Source organism: Theileria equi, chromosome 1 (assembly GCF_000342415.1).
Source record: "Theileria equi strain WA chromosome 1, complete sequence".
NCBI classification, from domain to species: domain Eukaryota; phylum Apicomplexa; class Aconoidasida; order Piroplasmida; family Theileriidae; genus Theileria; species Theileria equi.
This window is the reverse complement of record NC_021366.1, coordinates 2,061,311-2,079,494: the sequence shown is the minus strand read 5'-3', so window position 1 is coordinate 2,079,494 and position 18,184 is coordinate 2,061,311. Positions and strand designations below refer to the sequence as shown.

The 18,184-nt window shown below is 39.9% G+C and overlaps 6 protein-coding genes across 6 annotated transcripts, besides 1 other annotated feature; all 6 read right to left on the bottom strand.

The window, feature by feature from the left end:
• Nucleotides 1–1,537: 1,537 nt before the first annotated feature.
• BEWA_027340 (hypothetical protein) lies at nucleotides 1,538–3,892 on the bottom strand (the record flags this gene model as incomplete). Its single annotated transcript, XM_004829494.1, has 1 exon — nucleotides 1,538–3,892. One exon carries the CDS (start codon nucleotides 3,890–3,892, stop codon nucleotides 1,538–1,540), a length of 2,355 nt encoding a protein of 784 aa, XP_004829551.1.
• Nucleotides 3,893–4,437: 545 nt separating this feature from the next.
• Nucleotides 4,438–4,935, bottom strand: BEWA_027330 (hypothetical protein; the record flags this gene model as incomplete). Its single annotated transcript, XM_004829493.1, has 1 exon — nucleotides 4,438–4,935. The coding sequence occupies one exon, from the start codon at nucleotides 4,933–4,935 to the stop codon at nucleotides 4,438–4,440; it is 498 nt and encodes a 165-aa protein (XP_004829550.1).
• A 1,018-nt stretch (nucleotides 4,936–5,953) lies between these two features.
• Nucleotides 5,954–6,820, bottom strand: BEWA_027320 (hypothetical protein; the record flags this gene model as incomplete). The annotated part of the gene is made up of 1 exon (XM_004829492.1): nucleotides 5,954–6,820. The coding sequence occupies one exon, from the start codon at nucleotides 6,818–6,820 to the stop codon at nucleotides 5,954–5,956; it is 867 nt and encodes a 288-aa protein (XP_004829549.1).
• Nucleotides 6,821–7,155: 335 nt separating this feature from the next.
• BEWA_027310 (hypothetical protein) lies at nucleotides 7,156–8,541 on the bottom strand (the record flags this gene model as incomplete). Its single annotated transcript, XM_004829491.1, has 1 exon — nucleotides 7,156–8,541. The coding sequence occupies one exon, from the start codon at nucleotides 8,539–8,541 to the stop codon at nucleotides 7,156–7,158; it is 1,386 nt and encodes a 461-aa protein (XP_004829548.1).
• Nucleotides 8,542–8,885: 344 nt separating this feature from the next.
• Nucleotides 8,886–12,664, bottom strand: BEWA_027300 (hypothetical protein; the record flags this gene model as incomplete). Its single annotated transcript, XM_004829490.1, has 4 exons — nucleotides 8,886–9,670; nucleotides 9,731–10,045; nucleotides 10,263–10,315; nucleotides 10,350–12,664. 4 exons carry the CDS (start codon nucleotides 12,662–12,664, stop codon nucleotides 8,886–8,888), a joined length of 3,468 nt encoding a protein of 1,155 aa, XP_004829547.1.
• Nucleotides 9,298–9,423: a microsatellite.
• Nucleotides 12,665–12,854: 190 nt separating the features above from the next.
• BEWA_027290 (hypothetical protein) lies at nucleotides 12,855–17,173 on the bottom strand (the record flags this gene model as incomplete). The annotated part of the gene is made up of 6 exons (XM_004829489.1): nucleotides 12,855–13,273; nucleotides 13,338–13,721; nucleotides 13,889–15,354; nucleotides 15,646–15,778; nucleotides 16,034–16,579; nucleotides 16,966–17,173. 6 exons carry the CDS (start codon nucleotides 17,171–17,173, stop codon nucleotides 12,855–12,857), a joined length of 3,156 nt encoding a protein of 1,051 aa, XP_004829546.1.
• Between the last annotated feature and the right edge of the window lie 1,011 nt (nucleotides 17,174–18,184).

Below are 18,184 nucleotides of genomic sequence, written 5' to 3'. Positions count from 1 at the left end.
CCCTACTCCACACTACATTAAGTTCTTCTTTAATACTAAACATTAGAAGCTCCCATAGTGCCATTGTTGCATTGTACAACTCGATGCTTGGCATATCCTAATGGTAACTCATTCATCTATTCTTCTAGGTACTCCCTTTACTCGTCCTCCTAGCTCAGCTAGTAGAATAAAGAGTCTAAAAATAGTCCTAATAAGTCTAAGAAAGATACTAATGGAGAATCTCAGAGTGGCATCTCATTCATCTAAGGATGAATTCGCATCCCTATTCCATTCGTTACACTCATTCCATAGTGATCTACTACCTAGTCTTCTAGGCTCCCTTCAGTCGCAAAAGTCTCTCATTCTTCGTGACATTCTCTGCCCTTATACACTCCGAAAAATCTCTTTAGTGTAGTACAGACTACTTATGCAATCCATAGGCATGGTCTGTAGTATGCGGAGATAACAGGCGATCATATAAAAGCCCATTATTGACCACCATATAAGATCAAATGTACCTCATATACTCCTTAACATTCCATTATATCCACCTATAGCTTCTAATAGTACACCTATACCATTTATGGTCCCTAGAGATACTCTTCCTTGGAGAGCCCCTCCTAACACTCCATTCCTAGCTACTCTGCATTGAATCACTAACAATCCATGGTCTAACCATTGTAAACTATGGATAAACTGCATTAATGACTTGGTGAGTATTCCTGGCAAGGAATAAACTGAGGAAGAAGAGCCATGGGGAGATCCTACACATTTTTCTTCCTCTTCTTCTACATACCTTTTTTTAATTCTTCATGGATTCAATGAGCCAAATACTCACCAGTTACAGAGAAATGGCTAACACATATGGATGTGTATGGTAGAAATTAGGGTCTCTATGGACCACAGACAACCGTCTGGATTCCTCCGCCTACAAGGTGGTACTGCATTAATGACGAGTGTTTATACAACTTTTGTATAATGTTTCTAGCTATAGGTCTTCCTATTTTATTAAAATTACAAAAACTTCTTTTACAGTGTGTTTAAAAGAAATACTATGATATTCTATTGACAGCGTTAAATCTCAGTAAATAATGCCTGCCACCTTATGCTTCTCACCAGCAGGTGCAGAAAAGTCCTTCATTGAGTGGAGCTCACGTTCAAATTCCAACTTGTCCACCGTCTTCCATGCTCCACTAACTTTCTCAAAACAAAAGGTCTCATCTCCGGCACCTCTTGTATAGACACTAAGAAGAGAAGAGTCTCCTTCCCTGGAGAATAGGTAGGCACCGACAGACCTTGCATCCTTAGCAGCCCATACAGAAGACCCTCCATCTACTATGGCTACTATAGAAGACCCCTCCTTGGGAACAAAAGCCTTGTGACTCACTCCATGAATCAGATCATCACCCAGAGATAATGAAGAAGAGTCTGGAGCAGACAGGTCAAGGACAATTCCTTCCATAGAAGCTCCAGGTCGAGAAACAGAACCTCCTAGTCGTTTAAAAACTTCTTTAGGTGCGACATTCCGGAGGTTATACTGAACAGCCACCGTTGACTCCTATCCATGGTGAACCTTGGAGGGAACCTGCAATGGTATCCTTCTATTCACCGCATCTGGAAAATGTCCATTTAGCCATCTTTTCAACAATGGTGCCAGGATAGGAACATTCTGAATGGCAACAATATGGTGCCCAGATCCTTCCCATTCTACGAGTTTTGCAACTTTGCTTTCCTTGAGTTTCTCGTTAACCATCTTCCTTGGACCCTTTACGTCACATAGATCATCACTCTTACTATGTATAAACAAGGATGGCAAATCCTTGGGATAAAACTTGGTTCTTTTGTCATCCATAACTTTTCTACACGCACTAAAAGGAGACATGCGCGTATTTCTAGTGTACCTATCACTGTAGTAAACTGGGTCTGTGTTGTAATCTGTGAATCTTTCAAAATGGAGAGCAATGTCATATGTATAGTGAAAGTATGCCTTTTTCTCAGGCTGGCAGCACGCATCAAGTTCTAATATTGGTCTTACTATTTTCTTTGTCAAGGTATCCAAATATATGCTCATATCAAGCATGGCAGAAAGACCGATTAGGCCATCTACAAACTTAGCCTTTGGATTCTTAATCTCCTTGTAAAACTTTTGCACAGCTCTTATAACCATATTTCCTCCCATTGAATAACCCATGAGTATGATCTTTCTATTCGTCTCATGACTGTTGAAGACTAATTTATCATCCCACTTTTCATTAGGATCTCCAAATTTACCTCTCTTTACAATGCTAATGAATTGCAAGAGATCATAAATATAATCCATGAATTTCTTAGCATGACATCTGCTTTCAGTCTTGGATTCGGAGAACCCATGTGATTGCAGATCGTAACCATAGACATTGTAGCCGAGCCTATTAAGAGCCTCTACAAAGGTAGCCCTGTATTGAGACCTGTGAAGAATGTCTAGCGGGTTCATTCCTTCTAGGGTCTTGTACTCAAAGTAAGATCTATAGCGTTCTGCATTGGATACCTCCTTGACAATTACTGGTTCATCAAAAACACTGCAGTAGGGGAATATCTCGAAGCCATAACGTTCATAGTTCCAGTCCATGTTAAATGTGAGAAAGTCTGACGTGAGATGTGAACGAGCTCCATGGACAAGAAGAATGTCTGCTTTGGCATTCTCAACCTTGGAGGCATATGTTGCAATCCGTAGACCTTGCTTGTTCCTAAAGCTGCTCATGACTATGTCCGGCTTGTCCACTTCATGAGTATAAATAGGACTATCTCTATCTGAGAGAACATCATAGTACTCATCCTTGGTGATAGTCACCCACTTTCCATCAAGTTTTCCGTAATAGATAATTTTATTCTCCTTCTTGGTATTCGTGGTAAATAGGACACCCAGCGAAATCTTTGGTCCTCTGCCATGGAAACTAAAGTGGACAGAGAATCGGTCATCCGAAGACTCCCAGATGATATCCTTACCCTGAACTACCTTGTTAATTCTAAATCCCGGAAGGACGTGATACTTGTTCATTACTATAATATCAACTCGGTATGTGTTAGTGAAGAAGAGTTGGTCGTCTACATTGGATATGTCCAGGGTAACTCTATCATTAAAGGCTGACTTGTCAAACCCAGCCTTGGTTAAATCTGCCAGATACTGCACCTTGTCAACAGACTTCCATGACCCACTCATCTTGGAGTAGTAGAGGATGTTCTCATTCTCATATGGGTCCTCAGTAACTATCCAGAGGAGTTTATGTTCTCCCTCTCTGGGATAAAGAGTGAGTTTAGTGCACCACTCATCCTTCTCTTTCTTCCATATGGTATCACCACGCTTTGTGGTCTTAATTTCTGAGACTCTACATGTGCTTCTGGTTCCATAAACTGCGAACGGAGACTTTGGCGATTCATTAACGTACAACTCCCAATCAGTAGAAGCTTTGGAGACATCAAGTACCTTGTCATTAAAATCATATCCAGTGATTGACAGAGCATAAAACTTTGTGTAAAAGTCTTCTTCACCTATGGATATCCACTGGCTACCATCCTTATAAAAATACTGGGCATTCTTTGTCCCATTTAAACCTATAGTATATACATGGATGAGATCAAGTACGTTTTCTCTAATACAATGTGTGACTTTAACAAATGCTCCCTTTGGGTAACATTCACAGATGGTGGTATTTCCTTCCACCACCTTTTCTATGAAATAACCTAGCTTTGCTGTGTAAGATGGCGTCTTTATGTGATGTAGTCTATGTTTAAAATTTTCTATAGTATAAGAATCTGGAGCAGCAACGTTCAGAGTAACTCCAGCAGTCTTTGCTGGAGCATCAGGTGTAGCAGTCTCCAAGGCTATGACTTTCCCATAAAATAGGAGGAAGAGGAGAAGTGCCTGAATCCTCATTCTTCTCCCTCCTCCAGGTTACCCATGATAGAAGAAAGAAGAATCAAAGTGTGTATGGGGAATAATAACTTCCATTCTCTAACAATTACAAGTTAGTGAACTATTGACAATCTATTCTCTACAAGAATCTAGATATTCATAAAAGTACAATTTAGCCTTGTGCCATGAAAATGCAGGGTGAGGAGTCGTGAATGTGATGTGCTTGATGTGGAAGGAAGAATGAGCGTATCCAGTGATATCCTACAAAACTTGCCAAAACACTCAACTGTATGAATTATTGGAGGTTTTATTACTATTCTAGATTATCCTTTACGACAGTATAATACACATTCCGAGTTCCACGGATTATAACTAATTACACCCCTGGTGTGTTATCCTTCCTACATACTTTGCAATGGAAATCAGAGAATCGTGGCTATAATAACGTTGAAACCCATGGTAAATATGTTTCAATGATAGTAAAAAGTGGATGATCGCCATATTACACACATGTAGAGCAAGTTGTTGAAGTGTAGATGGAGTACCACTAGGGTTGCCATCACTATCTACTCATCCTCAGAGCCTTCACCTGAGTACACATACTCACCATAGCTACCTTGATTATTATACCCAGAAGCATTAGCACCAATACGTTCTACTACACCACCAGGTTCAGATGATCCTAAGCATAATCTTAGAGTATTTGTGATAGCATTTAGAGTATTCTCAATGGTTTCTTTCATGACATTTCCATCACCTATTGGGATATACTGACTAGCATCCTCCCATTTCCCGTTTCCATTTTCGTTCTTAAGCCACTTACTGTCCTCTCTACCGTGTAAACCTTTATAGTGTATGTATATCATGGCAGGGGTTGTAGGATTGCAAGCTGAGAAGTAGACGGTGACCTTTTCAACATTCCTGAGAGGAAGATCACTAATTTGTTGTACGTTTTGAGCACCATTCACTATGGAGGTCACTGTAAAGGTATCCTGTCCTTTGATTGCAGAGACGTGCTCATAACCAGTATAGTTAGGGAACATTCCACCCGTCTCTTTGGTCATCTTTATCGTTTCTCTGTAGGTTAACTATTTAAAGTTTGTGGAATTTGCAGATGAGATCCTTTAGCCTCTATGAATTCAGTACTGGCGGACTCTACCACCTTTTGGATTGTCCATCTCCATCATTTTCTATTCTAAGGGGGTGATTACCATAACTAAGATTGTTTATCAGCACTCCTTCTGTGTCATTCCTATGTCTGCAATATTTGCAAATGGTACTGTCATCGTCAACACCCTTAAGGTTTATTCTGGCAGCTTTAACCTGAGGAAGATCCTGACAGACACATCTACTTTTACTATTTGGACGTTTATTCTGCACGTCTATGCCTATTGAGGACCTTCATAATGTTGCATTCTTCCTAATATCCTGCCTTACACACTTCAAATTATGATATTCCAACCTCACCGCTCTGGTAGCATCCTCACTCATTCTATCAGACAACCATTCATTCTCCATAACTACTATAATACCAAAATCATCATGTACTGCATTTATGGTCATGATAAAACTGCATTAGTGCCTCTATACCAGCCATACTGGCCATACTGGCTAATGTCTAAAATGTGTAAGAGACTCCTGCCTATTTCCATGATACTCCTACACCTATCACATCCTCATCCATTATTTATACTGACTGGAGTCTATGAGCAGAAAACTGGCGGGTTTAGGGAGAAGATTCCCCTGGCTGAGAAAATAACGGACATTAGTGGTGATAATTACCCCGACTTACGACATCACCTCTTCCTCCGCAGACCACAAAGTCCTACACATTTAGACATGGACAATCGCTATACAAATGACTAATCAGGTATGGATATGTGAATGTGACTCTTAAAATAACTATGCTGCATCCGAGATAACTTATGCCCTTTGGCAGTTTACTGCATTGGCGGTGTCTATCCATCCACAGGATGAATAATGAGTGTCCATAGGGAATTCCTATGGAAACTTAATCTAGTTTACAAACATGAGTTGTTTACAGTTTTGATGTTTAACAGAAGGATTTTGTTGCACTTTAGATTATTCCTTTATCTCATTTAGTTTCTTGTCAAAGTCTTCCTTCTTTATATCCTTCCACTGTTTTCCATCATTGTATCTATATACCATAGACCTTTCATATCCTTTGACTGCTCTGATACTAACTAATGCTGGGACTTCCTTATCAAAGTATATCAGAGCCTCCGCAATGTATGAAGACTTTTTAATTTTCGCACTACCATCCCATATGGTCTCGTCACCATAAGAAAGTTTCGTAACATTGGTATCAGGCTTGGGTGTGCATGCCAAATAGGAGATACCAATAGTGGACTCTCTTACAATAAAGAGTGAAGAATCAACCTTTGATTTTAGATCAGGTGCAGGAGTAGGTTCTTCCGACTCTGGAGATTCTTGCCAAGCACTATTGGAAAAATTATTCTCGGATCTTTTCAATTCCTCAAGTTTCTTATTAAAATCGTCTCCCTTTTTGATATTCTTCCACTCGTCACCAACTTTCTCATAGTATACATTACCAGTGTTAGACGAGCCTCCTGTCACGATTAAGAGCTTTAACAAATTGGAGCCTCCTTTAGAATAAAACTCTACAAACTTACACATTTCCTCTCCAGAACCTTCCCAGACCTTTACTCCATTGTCTAAAACACGAGTTGCACAGATTCCATTCCCTGGATGGAGAGTTTTGAATTCCATGCCGTTTGTTCCCAAACCAGTTCCGTAAGAAGTGAATGTTTCAGGTCTTGAAATGTCAATTGCAGATGTGTCTGTAGCTGTATCTCCATTTCCGTTGTAATTACTTCCTTTTCCGTTATTCCCTTCAAGACACCAACAACATATAGCATTGGATGATATAAAGAATGATAAAGCATAGAAAAAGTTAAAGACTTTCATCTTTAGAATTAAGCGACTCTAACAGCGGAAAGGAATAAACCGCACTAAATGGGGTATAGGAAGAAGAGGTTTGTGAATAATGAAAATTGGTACAGCATACAAAGGGAATGATAACGCCACAGAGCTTCGGAATGCTTAAAAAATTATCCTCCATTCTACCATCATGTCATGCACTGGGAAATGTTGTGGATTAAGTAGGTAGAGGCTCTATCAGGGGCTTACTTGTTACTCTGTTAATACATAATTTAAGCACTAGTTTGACAATACCAACTCCAAAAACCATAACGTAAAGTAGGCCACTCTCAAGTGGTGTTGAAAACGCCTTACTCTTGGTCTCAAAATATGAGATTTAGAATCTGAGCAATTGCTGCCAAAAACATGCTGATGTTAAAAGTACTACCATGTTTAGCAGATACCAGAGTCTTAGGAATCAAATGAGGATAAATTGAACCCATTGCTCCAACTGCTAAACCGTGCATAAAGAGTGGCATGAAAGTCTGAGATAGATGCCAAGTACTAGGATCCCATAAAATCTTCCGATAGTCGTAATTCTTATGATCAGATTGGAAATTCTGAAGAGTACTATCTCCCTCAAGATTATTGAAGTTCTCCTTGGTAAGTGCTTTACTGGGATCACTCTGAAGTACGTTAAGCAGTTTACCTAGTCCTTCATTAGTACCACCGGTAGGTGGTATCTCAATACACTTATTTCTAGGTCCACCATCATACCTATACCTGTACCAACAGTTATCTTCTCCCTTGCAGTAATAGGAGTATGACTCTTCATTCTTCCCTCCTGGCTTGGGAGTAGATTTCTTAATGCATAGTAGGAGGGGATCCTTCATGTGAGTAGTATCTCTACAATTTTGGTTCTCATAGTATACAGAGACTTCATCCACTAAACTATCAACACATGGTCTAAAGTCTAGGGTTTTTTCAGTATCATTCTGACCATGTTTTATAGACTCCAGACAAAACTTTTGACCTGAGTTCATTTTATGAGTATATCTACAAAATCCGCTAGGAATGCCAGGACAAGAGTTGCCATTCTTAAAAACTACCGTTATTAGAGTCTTAGTGCCATTGGCGGATCGATACTCATATTTGTTTCCTAGATTAAGGCAAACTGTGTGCTTCTTTGAATCTCCCTCGACAGAAGTGTCATGAGTACCATTCTTAGAGAAGCTGTAACCAGGACTACCATCCGGATTAAGCTTACCCTTGTCGAATTTACCCTGAGAAGCCTTTTCAAGAAGATTCCTTAAATCAACAGAAGATATATACCTATCACTCCTTAACATTCCACCAATCCATGTCTGAGGACTACCCTGGCAACCAGATTTGCCGTAGTACCATTTCTCTCCATCAGTAGTAACAACTACCAGGAGGATTGGTCGACCTTTGGAGTCACGGTAGACATGGGCATGATCTACATTCTTGGGTGGACTTCCGTTGGCGTGACTCAGAGTTAGTGCAGAGATCCCATTGACAGGATTATCAAGAGTGAGATTCTTTGAGCTTGGAGTGTGAGTGTAGCAGGTATACTGGCTTTCTAGAGTAGGAGGTACAAGAGTCTGATCATTAACAACTGTAATAATGACATCTCCAGAAGTAGATTCACAGATATAATTTCCAGTATTGTTTACATCAAGACGAACCTTATAATCGCCAGTGGAAGTTGGAGTATCCGTCTGAGTGGACTCTCCAGTGAGCAACTCCATCTGAAGAGCCTGGCTGATGAAAATACCAGTTTTAGCTTCTTCAAGTACTTTTGTTAGATTCCCTTTGGCCTGCCAGTCTTTCTCTCTAGACACCTTATAAACACACCACTCATTACTGACTCCATTCCTGGGACAATAGTAGTAAGCTGAGCCATCCTCCATCAGTCTCAGCTATGGTACCTCAGCTCGAGATTCCATAAATAGTCAAACCATAAATGTCAATGAGGAAAACACTCAAATTCAACCAAAGACATGAACAAGAAAATCCAATAAACTACAATGCATATTCATTTGATAAATCATTTACTAATAATTTGACTCACCTAAGGAGTTCAATTTAAAATCTAATCATCCAATCCGTACTCTTGTGTTTTAGAGTAATCAGAAGCAACGAATGTGAGATACTGAATGAGGAGTTGTGTGATTGGTAGGTAGGTTAGACACTGTCCAGCCCTACGTTCTATTCGTTCCAGGAGACTAATGTAGAGTGTATCAAAGCAAAAGAGTCTGCAAAAGTACTCTAGCCCTAAAAACGCGGAATATGGCGCTCCTTTGTTTTCTCCCAAATGTTTAATTAATCTGCATTCTGTGTCTGTAAAACAGCACTTTGTTGTAAAATTGGTGTCCATCCAGTAGACGAATACATCTACCCAGTATAGATTGTTTACAAATGCCTCAAAAAAGTAGTTGTAAGTCAAACTTCCATCTAGTGCGGATTCCAAATGTTCCATAAAGCGCAGAGATGGCACGAACATTTCATCGACTTCTCCATCTGCCTCTTCATCTTCTTCCTCCTCATCTTGTTCAACATCGTCATCTTCAACTTCGGGATCCTCTTCATAGGTATCATCATCACCATCTTCCTTTTCACCCCTAACATCAAAATCTGCATCTTGAGTATTCCTCAACAACTTGGCAATCACAAGCACTGTATACTTGAAATTTTGTACCAGGGACCTAGTGCTTAGTCTTGGCAAGAGTGATGATGTATTGAAATGTTTTTCAATGGGAAGAAACGAGTTACTTATGTTCCTAACTTCAGATACTCGTTTATACTGGGCATAAACTATTTCAGTGAGTTTCTTTGGAATAAGCCAAGGAAGATAGGCTAATCCGGAATATCCCTGACCTACATCATGGTTAGTTGGTTAATAAATGGAGTAAATAGCGGTAAAAACGCAAAACAAACCTCCACTACAACGACCAGAGACAATGTAGCGATTGTAAAGATTTGATCTTATCTTGTAAACGTATTCATTTATAGATTGGACATCACGTTTACACCATACAGGATCAGCTTTTATTTCACTTTTGCTTGTACAGAGATTGACATCCGGATGTTTGCTCCTTCTCGTTGGCCACTTTACAGAGTGGAGTTTTATTAAATCCTTTTCCTTAACCCAGAAGCGATATGTTCTCGAGCATTTGCGTTTGTATCCTGGGAATGTGATGTAGTAGATTGGTATAAAGTAGTGCCTCGTTACAGCTCTTTCGTCTTCAGGTTCTGTATATGATGAATTTTGTGAAGGTTAATGTACGGGAATGTTGTGGGTAGTGAATTTTTTAAACATTAACGGAGCTATGTTAGCAAATCATTTTTGTAGAATGGTAGAAATGTTCCGTGATTTAGGAATTTGTAATAAATGTTAACTTGACAATTTTTACTTTTCAATACATCATTGTGTGACTTATGCTTTACATTTTTAACTAGTACATCTTACTAGAAATTCTTGAAACCTTAGTTGGATGTTTATAAAAGATCAAATTCACTTTTCTATTTTTTTATTCCATGCAGTAATTCTAAATACTTGTTTGCCTCTGTAATGTAAATAGTGGCACCATCTTTGACATAATAGTATTCTCTGGCTCCATTTAAATCTGAAATTACAAAATTTATTAGGGTCATTGACCCGAATTCATGCATCTTTACAATCTTAGCATGTTCACAGTTTTCTTGACAACACACGTAGATAAGACATTCTCCGTATGTTATCCTGGTTGTGTAAAAGCCAGGAGTTGGTACAAAAATAGTGATATAAACACCAAACTGATTTGCCTTGAATACTTTGCATTCTTCACTCTCTTCGACGTCAGTAAGATCCAAGACAAATCCACGAATAGAATTAGTACCGGCAACAAACCTTTTTACCTCAGTGTCATAGTTATCAATGTTCTTCCATAATTTTCCACATTTCAAAAGTGCATAACCAGAAAGTTTGGAGCCACATTCTACAGTGAAGTGAATCAGGACAGGTTGGCCGTCTTTATGGTGGATTTTGAGTAATGTGCATATGTCACAATACTTATCAGCTTTCCAAATTCTGAGTGAACCAGAGTTTATTTCTCTTAGTCCAAAAGACGGTACACATAAAAGTGTCTCAACACCGTCCATAATACATTTGAACATTTTACAGAGTGACCCATCTGGGCTATTCACATCAATGACTCCCGGAGATGCATCTTCAGGCTTGCACTTATTCTTCAACACTTTCAGCTTACGATTATGATTTCTAAGAGTACAATTTCTCCAATGTTTGCCATCAAGGTATCTATATGTAGCCTCAAACCTACAGCTTTTATCTTTGGAAATTACTACAGAGAGGACAGGTTTGTCACCATCGAAATATAAAGTGGATGAAGAACAAAAGAATGTTGAAAATCTTCCTACTCCGGACCATATTTTCTTCCCATCATATGAAAACCGTGTAACTGTAACTCTCGGCTTAGCCTTGAGCTCAAGAACTGGAACACCATCTTCTTCTCCTTCCTCTACATCAAAGAGAGTAGAATCAACTTTGGATTTGAAATCAGGCACAGGATTAAGCTCTTCTAACTCAGGAGATTCTTGTTCAGCAATATCTTTTGGATATCTACCCTTTAGACGTTTTTTAGGCTCTTTAGTAGGAGTTAGTGTAGGTTCATTCTCCTTAGGAGACTCATCCACATCACCAGATTCTGATCCATTTTCATTAGATTCCGCAGGAGCAACTTCTGGCTTTGCTTCTTCCACAGGAGTCTCAACTACTGCCTTAGCATCCTCTACTTTAGATTCTTTAGGAGCTTCCTCCTTAGGTTCATTTTGTTCTATAGTAGGCTCCACTGGAACCTTGGGTCCTTCATTCTGTTGAGACGGTGGAGATGTTACTTCTCTGGGATCCTTACTAGATTCAAAAGGTGGGACATCTGCATTGTCATCTGCCAATCCATTAACAGGATGTAATGGTGTTTCAGAATGTACCTCATCAGTTCCAGCAGGAGTCTCAACAGTCTCTTCAGGATGTGAATTCTCTGGAGAGGCTAGGCTTTGATCATTTCCACTATATTCTACAAACCTTCCAATCATTGCACTAATCTTCTCCTTAAATTCATATCCTGTAATACTCTTCCACTCTGAACCTACTCTTTCAAAGTATTTTGCCTGAATGGAAACACTGTTATCTACCTCCACGGTAAGGAGGGAAAAATCTCCCTTTGTAGAATACCCTGTAGAGATACATCTTGTTTCTTCCTCACCTATCCAAACAGGGGCTTTACCATCCACAATGTATCCTATATGATAACCCTCATTTGGGGAAAAATTATTAAACATTATTCCATTGTAACTGTAATTTTTTGTACAAATATTGGACTCACTAGGATTTGAAAGATCTAGAGTGACGGGGATAGTACGCTGAGACCTTCCAGTCACTTTATTAAACTTCTCCTTGAACGTCTCTGTAGTAAGTCCACTCCATTTCCCGTCCAGTTTCTCAAAGTAGTTATCGGTATAACCGTCACCAGTGTTTATTCCTATAGAGATTAGAGTAGACGTTTCCTTTGTAATATATTCCACAGATATACATCTCTCTTCTCCCTTACCTTCCCAGAGAGTGACTTCCCCATCTATGACCTTACTAAACAGTAGTCCCTTGGGGAAGAATGAACGGTAGACTACTCCATTTATAGTACTCTCATAGTCTCTAACCAAGGAAGGATCGGGAGAAGAGAGGTCAAAAGTAGTGTTTACGGAAGGTACAGTCACCTCTGCATTTCCACAATAGCATAATTTTGTTAGGAATAGAATAAAATACAGAGTAAAGACAATCATATCCTTACGATATGATGTCCCTAAATAGTTAAACATTCCGATAACATAGCCTTTATGGATTATTTCGGGGGATTTTAGAGTCCCTTGGTTCCAGAGGTGCTTTAGACATGCAGATCCCCATAGGGATCCAGTGTGTACAAAGGGAAAGGCGGGTGATAAAGGGGGACATAGTAAAGATTGCTAATGCCATATTACGCTAAAAATCCTAGAGTGTCCTTTAAAGTATTCACAGAGATAAAGACGTCAAGTTGCCTTTATACACATAGTGTAATTTTTGGTTTTTACAGTTTCTACCAATTCTCACATCCGAGCCAACAACCATACAATGGCCATATTTAATCCCAGATGAATGTTTATGGATTATCATGTCAATATACCACTTTAAATTCCCATTTCCCGTAATGCATAATTTATACAACATACCTGGAATTGAGGTCTTTATTGGTTTAAATTCGTTCGCTCTCGAGTACATTTTGTGGGAATCTGGATCCAAAAAATATTCTTCATTGAAATCGGAGAGCCACATCAATCTACCAAATCTTGGCCCCCGTGATGGTTCTACATGCAATTCATCTTTTCCATCGGAACTTGCAGCGAATGAAGTATCAGATGCATCACTTTCTTCCTCATCTTCAAATTCCAAATCTGCAAATTTTATATAGATGTAAACACTTGGAAGGATACAATTTGCAAGCATTAATATACTAACCACTACATGCTACAAGCTTCTGAGATGAATAGTTGATAACAACCAGACATAACTCTCCGTGCCATTTTATATAGGCCAGTTCTCCAACTTGAAAGCGAAAGCTTGTGCCAAGACACTTTGGAAAGTGACTAAAGATCATATTGCATGTGTCTTCACTAAGATCCAAGGAATCTTCATCGATATCCACACTTATTCCACTGACGAATTGTGACATGTACTTTAGGGAATTGACATTATCATATGTGTTGTCGTAACAGAAGTCTACATGTGGATTACAATGAAGACCACTATTGAGCTTATTCATGGCAGATTTCAAAACTGCTGAAGTCAAACTAGAGTAATTTCCCGCAATAAGCTCACGTCTTATATCTTTAAGAATATCATCTGTAGAGTATTGTAAAGAGTGATCACATATAAGAATGATGAAAATCAGGAATAACGAGTATATAACGCAGAATGAGCCCAAGAACGTGTGGAGTGCAAGTAAAGATGTAATTATTATAAATACCCAGTGTTTTATCCAGTAAGACCACAAGCTCCGGCAACAGTACCAGAAGATGCTCCAAAGATAGTCCATGATCCTAGACCAGCAGCAAGTTCAATACCAGTAGAACGTCCCATTTCACCTTCTTTAGGAAGAGATCCTTCAGGAGTTTGAGAAGCAGTAGTAATAGTAGGAGTAGCATCAGCTTGAGATTCTTGAGGAGCAGAAAGTTTATCTTCTCGTTGAGCAACTTCAGGAGTAAGAAGAGCTTCTTTAGTAGTAGGAGTAGATTCTCGAGCAGAATCAGAAGTAGATAGTACAGTAGTCTCTTCAGGAGAATCAGTGGGTCCTTTAGCAGGAGTAACAGCAGGAATAGTAGCAACAATATGTTCTTTAGCAGGAGGAAGTTCTTCAGAAGCAGAAGGTTCTCCAGAAGGATGTCTAGGAGCAATAGGTTTAGGAGCTTTAGTAGTAACTACACTAGCAGGTTGACTATTAGTACCAGGAATTTGTCCTCTAGCACCTTCATAATACACATATTCTCCGCCATAGAATAGAGGATGGGGATTATGACCATCTATGACAAAATCTGTGCCATGTAAATCAGCAGGGTATTCCAGAGAACTATCAAAGGTGAATGTTATATCCTGAGATTCTTCAACGATGGTGATAGTATCGGCAGTAGATCCTTTAACATCACCTTGAGGAGTGTTGTAAGCAGCATTTTGAACATGGTTTTCTTCAGAGAGAGGATCTTCAACTCCAGCAACAGAAGTTTCAAGAATAGGGCCTTTATTGACATCTTTACTTTCTTGAGCACAACTAGCAAGAGGACCAGGATCAATCTGTTCTTTACTAACACCAACAGGAATAATAACAGCAGTAGCTTCAGCTCCATCGTCGGTTTCTCCTCTACCATCTCCATCAGCCATCTGAGCAATAGGGGTACCTTGTAGGAGAATCTTAGTCTCAGACTCTGTATCAGGAACCTGGTCAGTGACAGTAGAGGGAGTAGGTTTTTCTTGATCAAGAATATCCTTAGCCAGTAGAATAAGTTTATCCGCAGCATGTAGTCCAACTTTAGTAGCTATGGCTGATCCGTATAGTCCAGCTGCAACAGATCCAGCTACTGCAGGACCAACAACTTTACCAACAGCTCCACATGGTTCAACTGGGTCTCCAGTACTACTTTCAGAACTACCAGGAATGGAAGGAGGCGGTGGTGGGGGAGGAGGTTGAGGTTGACTTGGTTGTTGCTGTAGTTGTTCCTGAGCTTGCACTTGTTGTCGTTGCTTTATTGCTATCTTTTCTTCCTCTTCGAGTTCTTGTTTTAAATGTTCATCAGTAAGTTTAGTAGAATTCTCAGGACATTCTCCCAAAGGGTGACAGCCAAGATCTTTCAGATATCTCCTGAGTTTCTGCCACTTTTTACAATCCAACCCCTTCTGTAAGTCAGCTTCTTTTATGCTACTGTGGATACCAGGTATCCATGTCCACAGGGCGTCATCAGAAATACCTTTCTTATACCAACCCCTGACCGTAATATTCATGCTGTCAACATACATGAGCACAGGTCTTTCTTCTTGACAGTAAAAGACGTAACAGCTTTGTACACTAGAGATAGGAAGGTATGGCCCACTTAATTTTATATTCTTCCTATTATAAGAGCTACCATCCTTGTAATAGATACCTGCGAGACGTCCATCAGTAATGGAGTGTCTATAAGCCATGGTATGGCTTATTCCAGGATGTGTTTTGCAGGAAACTTGTACTTTCTCAACAGAGATCTTATATCCTTTATCCTTATGGTCAGTGCAACAATACCTATTATTGTTGGCAGGTTTCTTAGAAAGATCATCAGAATTATTGTAAGATACATTTAGGGTAACATTACTATGGTAATAGCATAGTACCCTGTCAAGTTGCTCAGAAAGTTGTACAGTAGGTTGTTCACTATCTATATAGAATCCATTATCATAAACTTCCAGCCATTCCTTACTATTGGAATTAGTACTATAGTACCACTTAGAACCTTCATTACCAGGTGGCTTGAACTCAAGCATAATAGGTACACTAACACTGCTTTGATATGAATAGACTCTTATTTTCTCAATAATATCACTAGGAGGGATATTAGTGGGATTGTTCTTATAGGTAACTCTGGCAATTTTTGTAATACCAGTAGTAATATATGCTGTAGTAATATAGTTACTACCAGGAGGGGGATTAGGTGGAGGATTAGACTCCATGATTTTTCTTTCATTCTTTAGAGAGTTAGATTCTTTATTAGAAGGATAAAACTGAGATAGGTTAGTAGGATCAGTTATTTCAAATGGAACAGCACTATTATTGTGATAGTTTCTATCATCAAGCATAACCTGAAGCTTAATATCATCTGCATTTTTGAGCTTCCAAATGGTTGGATCAGTTCTTGTACCCTCATCTTTATAGTAGTATTTCTTCTTAGTACTGCTATCAATATCTACTTCCAAGAGAAGTGGTTTATCATAGACTTTATCTCCAACCCAGTAATACACTGATACTCTAGTAACGCCATAGAGAACTGGTGCACCCTCATCTAGTCTTTCATTATTATCAAGTTTATTACTTAGTCTAAATGGTATTCTGTTGCTATAGTGGGCAAGGGTAACAAAGCCTTTAACATCATGGATCAGGTCTTCCCTTTTTGCAGTAACACCCTTAGGTCGTTTAGTGCCACACGTACATGTTTTAGTACTTCCGCATTTTTTCTTTATCTCTAAGTGTAATGTGTTCCTTTCTCCAGCACTCATCCTCCATGTTCAGATAGAGTGTGTTCCTTCAAAACTTTGAGATCCATGAGTAGTCTCTCACCTACTCCCTAGACAGCCATTCATTCATCCTCCCTCACAAGTAGCTCACCATTAGAATAAGCCACTTGTGAATAGGGAACTCATTCACCTACTGAGCACTGTGAATACACAAGCTCCTATCCTTCTAGAGGTTCCCTATTGTCATCCAGTAGACCTAGTTGTACCTGGACAGTGAGGAATCCTTCTCTTCCTGGCGGTTCCTCATCCTCCCTGCGGTCCTATGGATGCCCATTCTCACTACTCCATAGTTCGCATTCCATTCGCGTATATCAAATCAACACACATTACGAACCTGCAAGAGCGGCTTCATCTTCCTTTTCTCCCTTGACCTTACCTTTCCTGTAAGGTCCTCGAGTTCCTTTCCTCTGCAAAATTTTAAATTTAGTGTTTACAGGAAGAGAATGAATGGCATCCTCCAGACAGGGACCAACCTCTGGTTTCAACTTGGAACCCCGGAGACTCTTGGCAGATTCCTGCTTCATCCTCTTTCCTCTCGGCATATTGCTACGACTTTATGCCAGTGGACTCAAATTAGGACTAGGAAACATCCGACCGCATTTTGGGGCCGCCCGAGAGCCAACGTTTTGTAGTGTCCAGATGAATGGATGCGAGATGCAAAATATCAAGCGACAGCAACTGCTGTCATATTCATGGTGACTTGCACTAGAGATAATGCACCAACAAGTGATTTGTCTAATTATAACGACCCAGGATTCCCGTGGACACTGGCAATCGTGCACCCGTTTCACGTACCTCCTCTGACAAGCTCCATCGCTTCCTATGGCCAAAGAGTGGACTGTGAGAGTAAAATATGGACACTGAGGAAAATGTGTGGATGAATGAACTTTTCAGCCCACCTGAGAAGAAAAATGGGCTCATGGCGACTCTTTTTCTACACATTTTCTTCATGGGCGTAGTTTCAAGGTCATTATGGAGGAAATATGCATTATGGCCAGGATTCTCTCCACTTTATGGTACCAGAGGCGGTTCCCGATGGATGCCTAGTTGTCATTGTGCGACCAGGGTCTCTAGGAGTGTGTATGGCCAGGGGTACCTAGAAGGGTGTATAGGGAGGAGAGGTACAGTTCTGCGTGTTGTCCATCAAATGCACAACGTCTTCACTTTTCCTGCACACCCTTTTACTATCCTGCATCCGTAGCACATTCCAGGTATCCTTTCTTCTATGGGCTTCCCGTGGTCATACCTACTGATGTGCTCCTGCCACCATCCTTATCCTCCCTATGTCTGCCGCTCGTTAATGCTCCGAATTCTCCCAAACCTTGTCACCTCAGGGTCTAGTCACGTGATTCGTTTAGCTCTATAAATGTTCTCTAGGCAGCTACGAGTAGCTCATGGGAATGTGTATCACTTTAAGCTTACTCCAGTCATGACCTCAATTTGGCGGTCATAAGAGCTCCTGTCGATAGCTAAAACTCCCTCTCTGCTCAGCATCATAACCACCGAAATTTCCTCCCTATCCATCCTTCTAGGTACCCCTCATGTTCATAGGC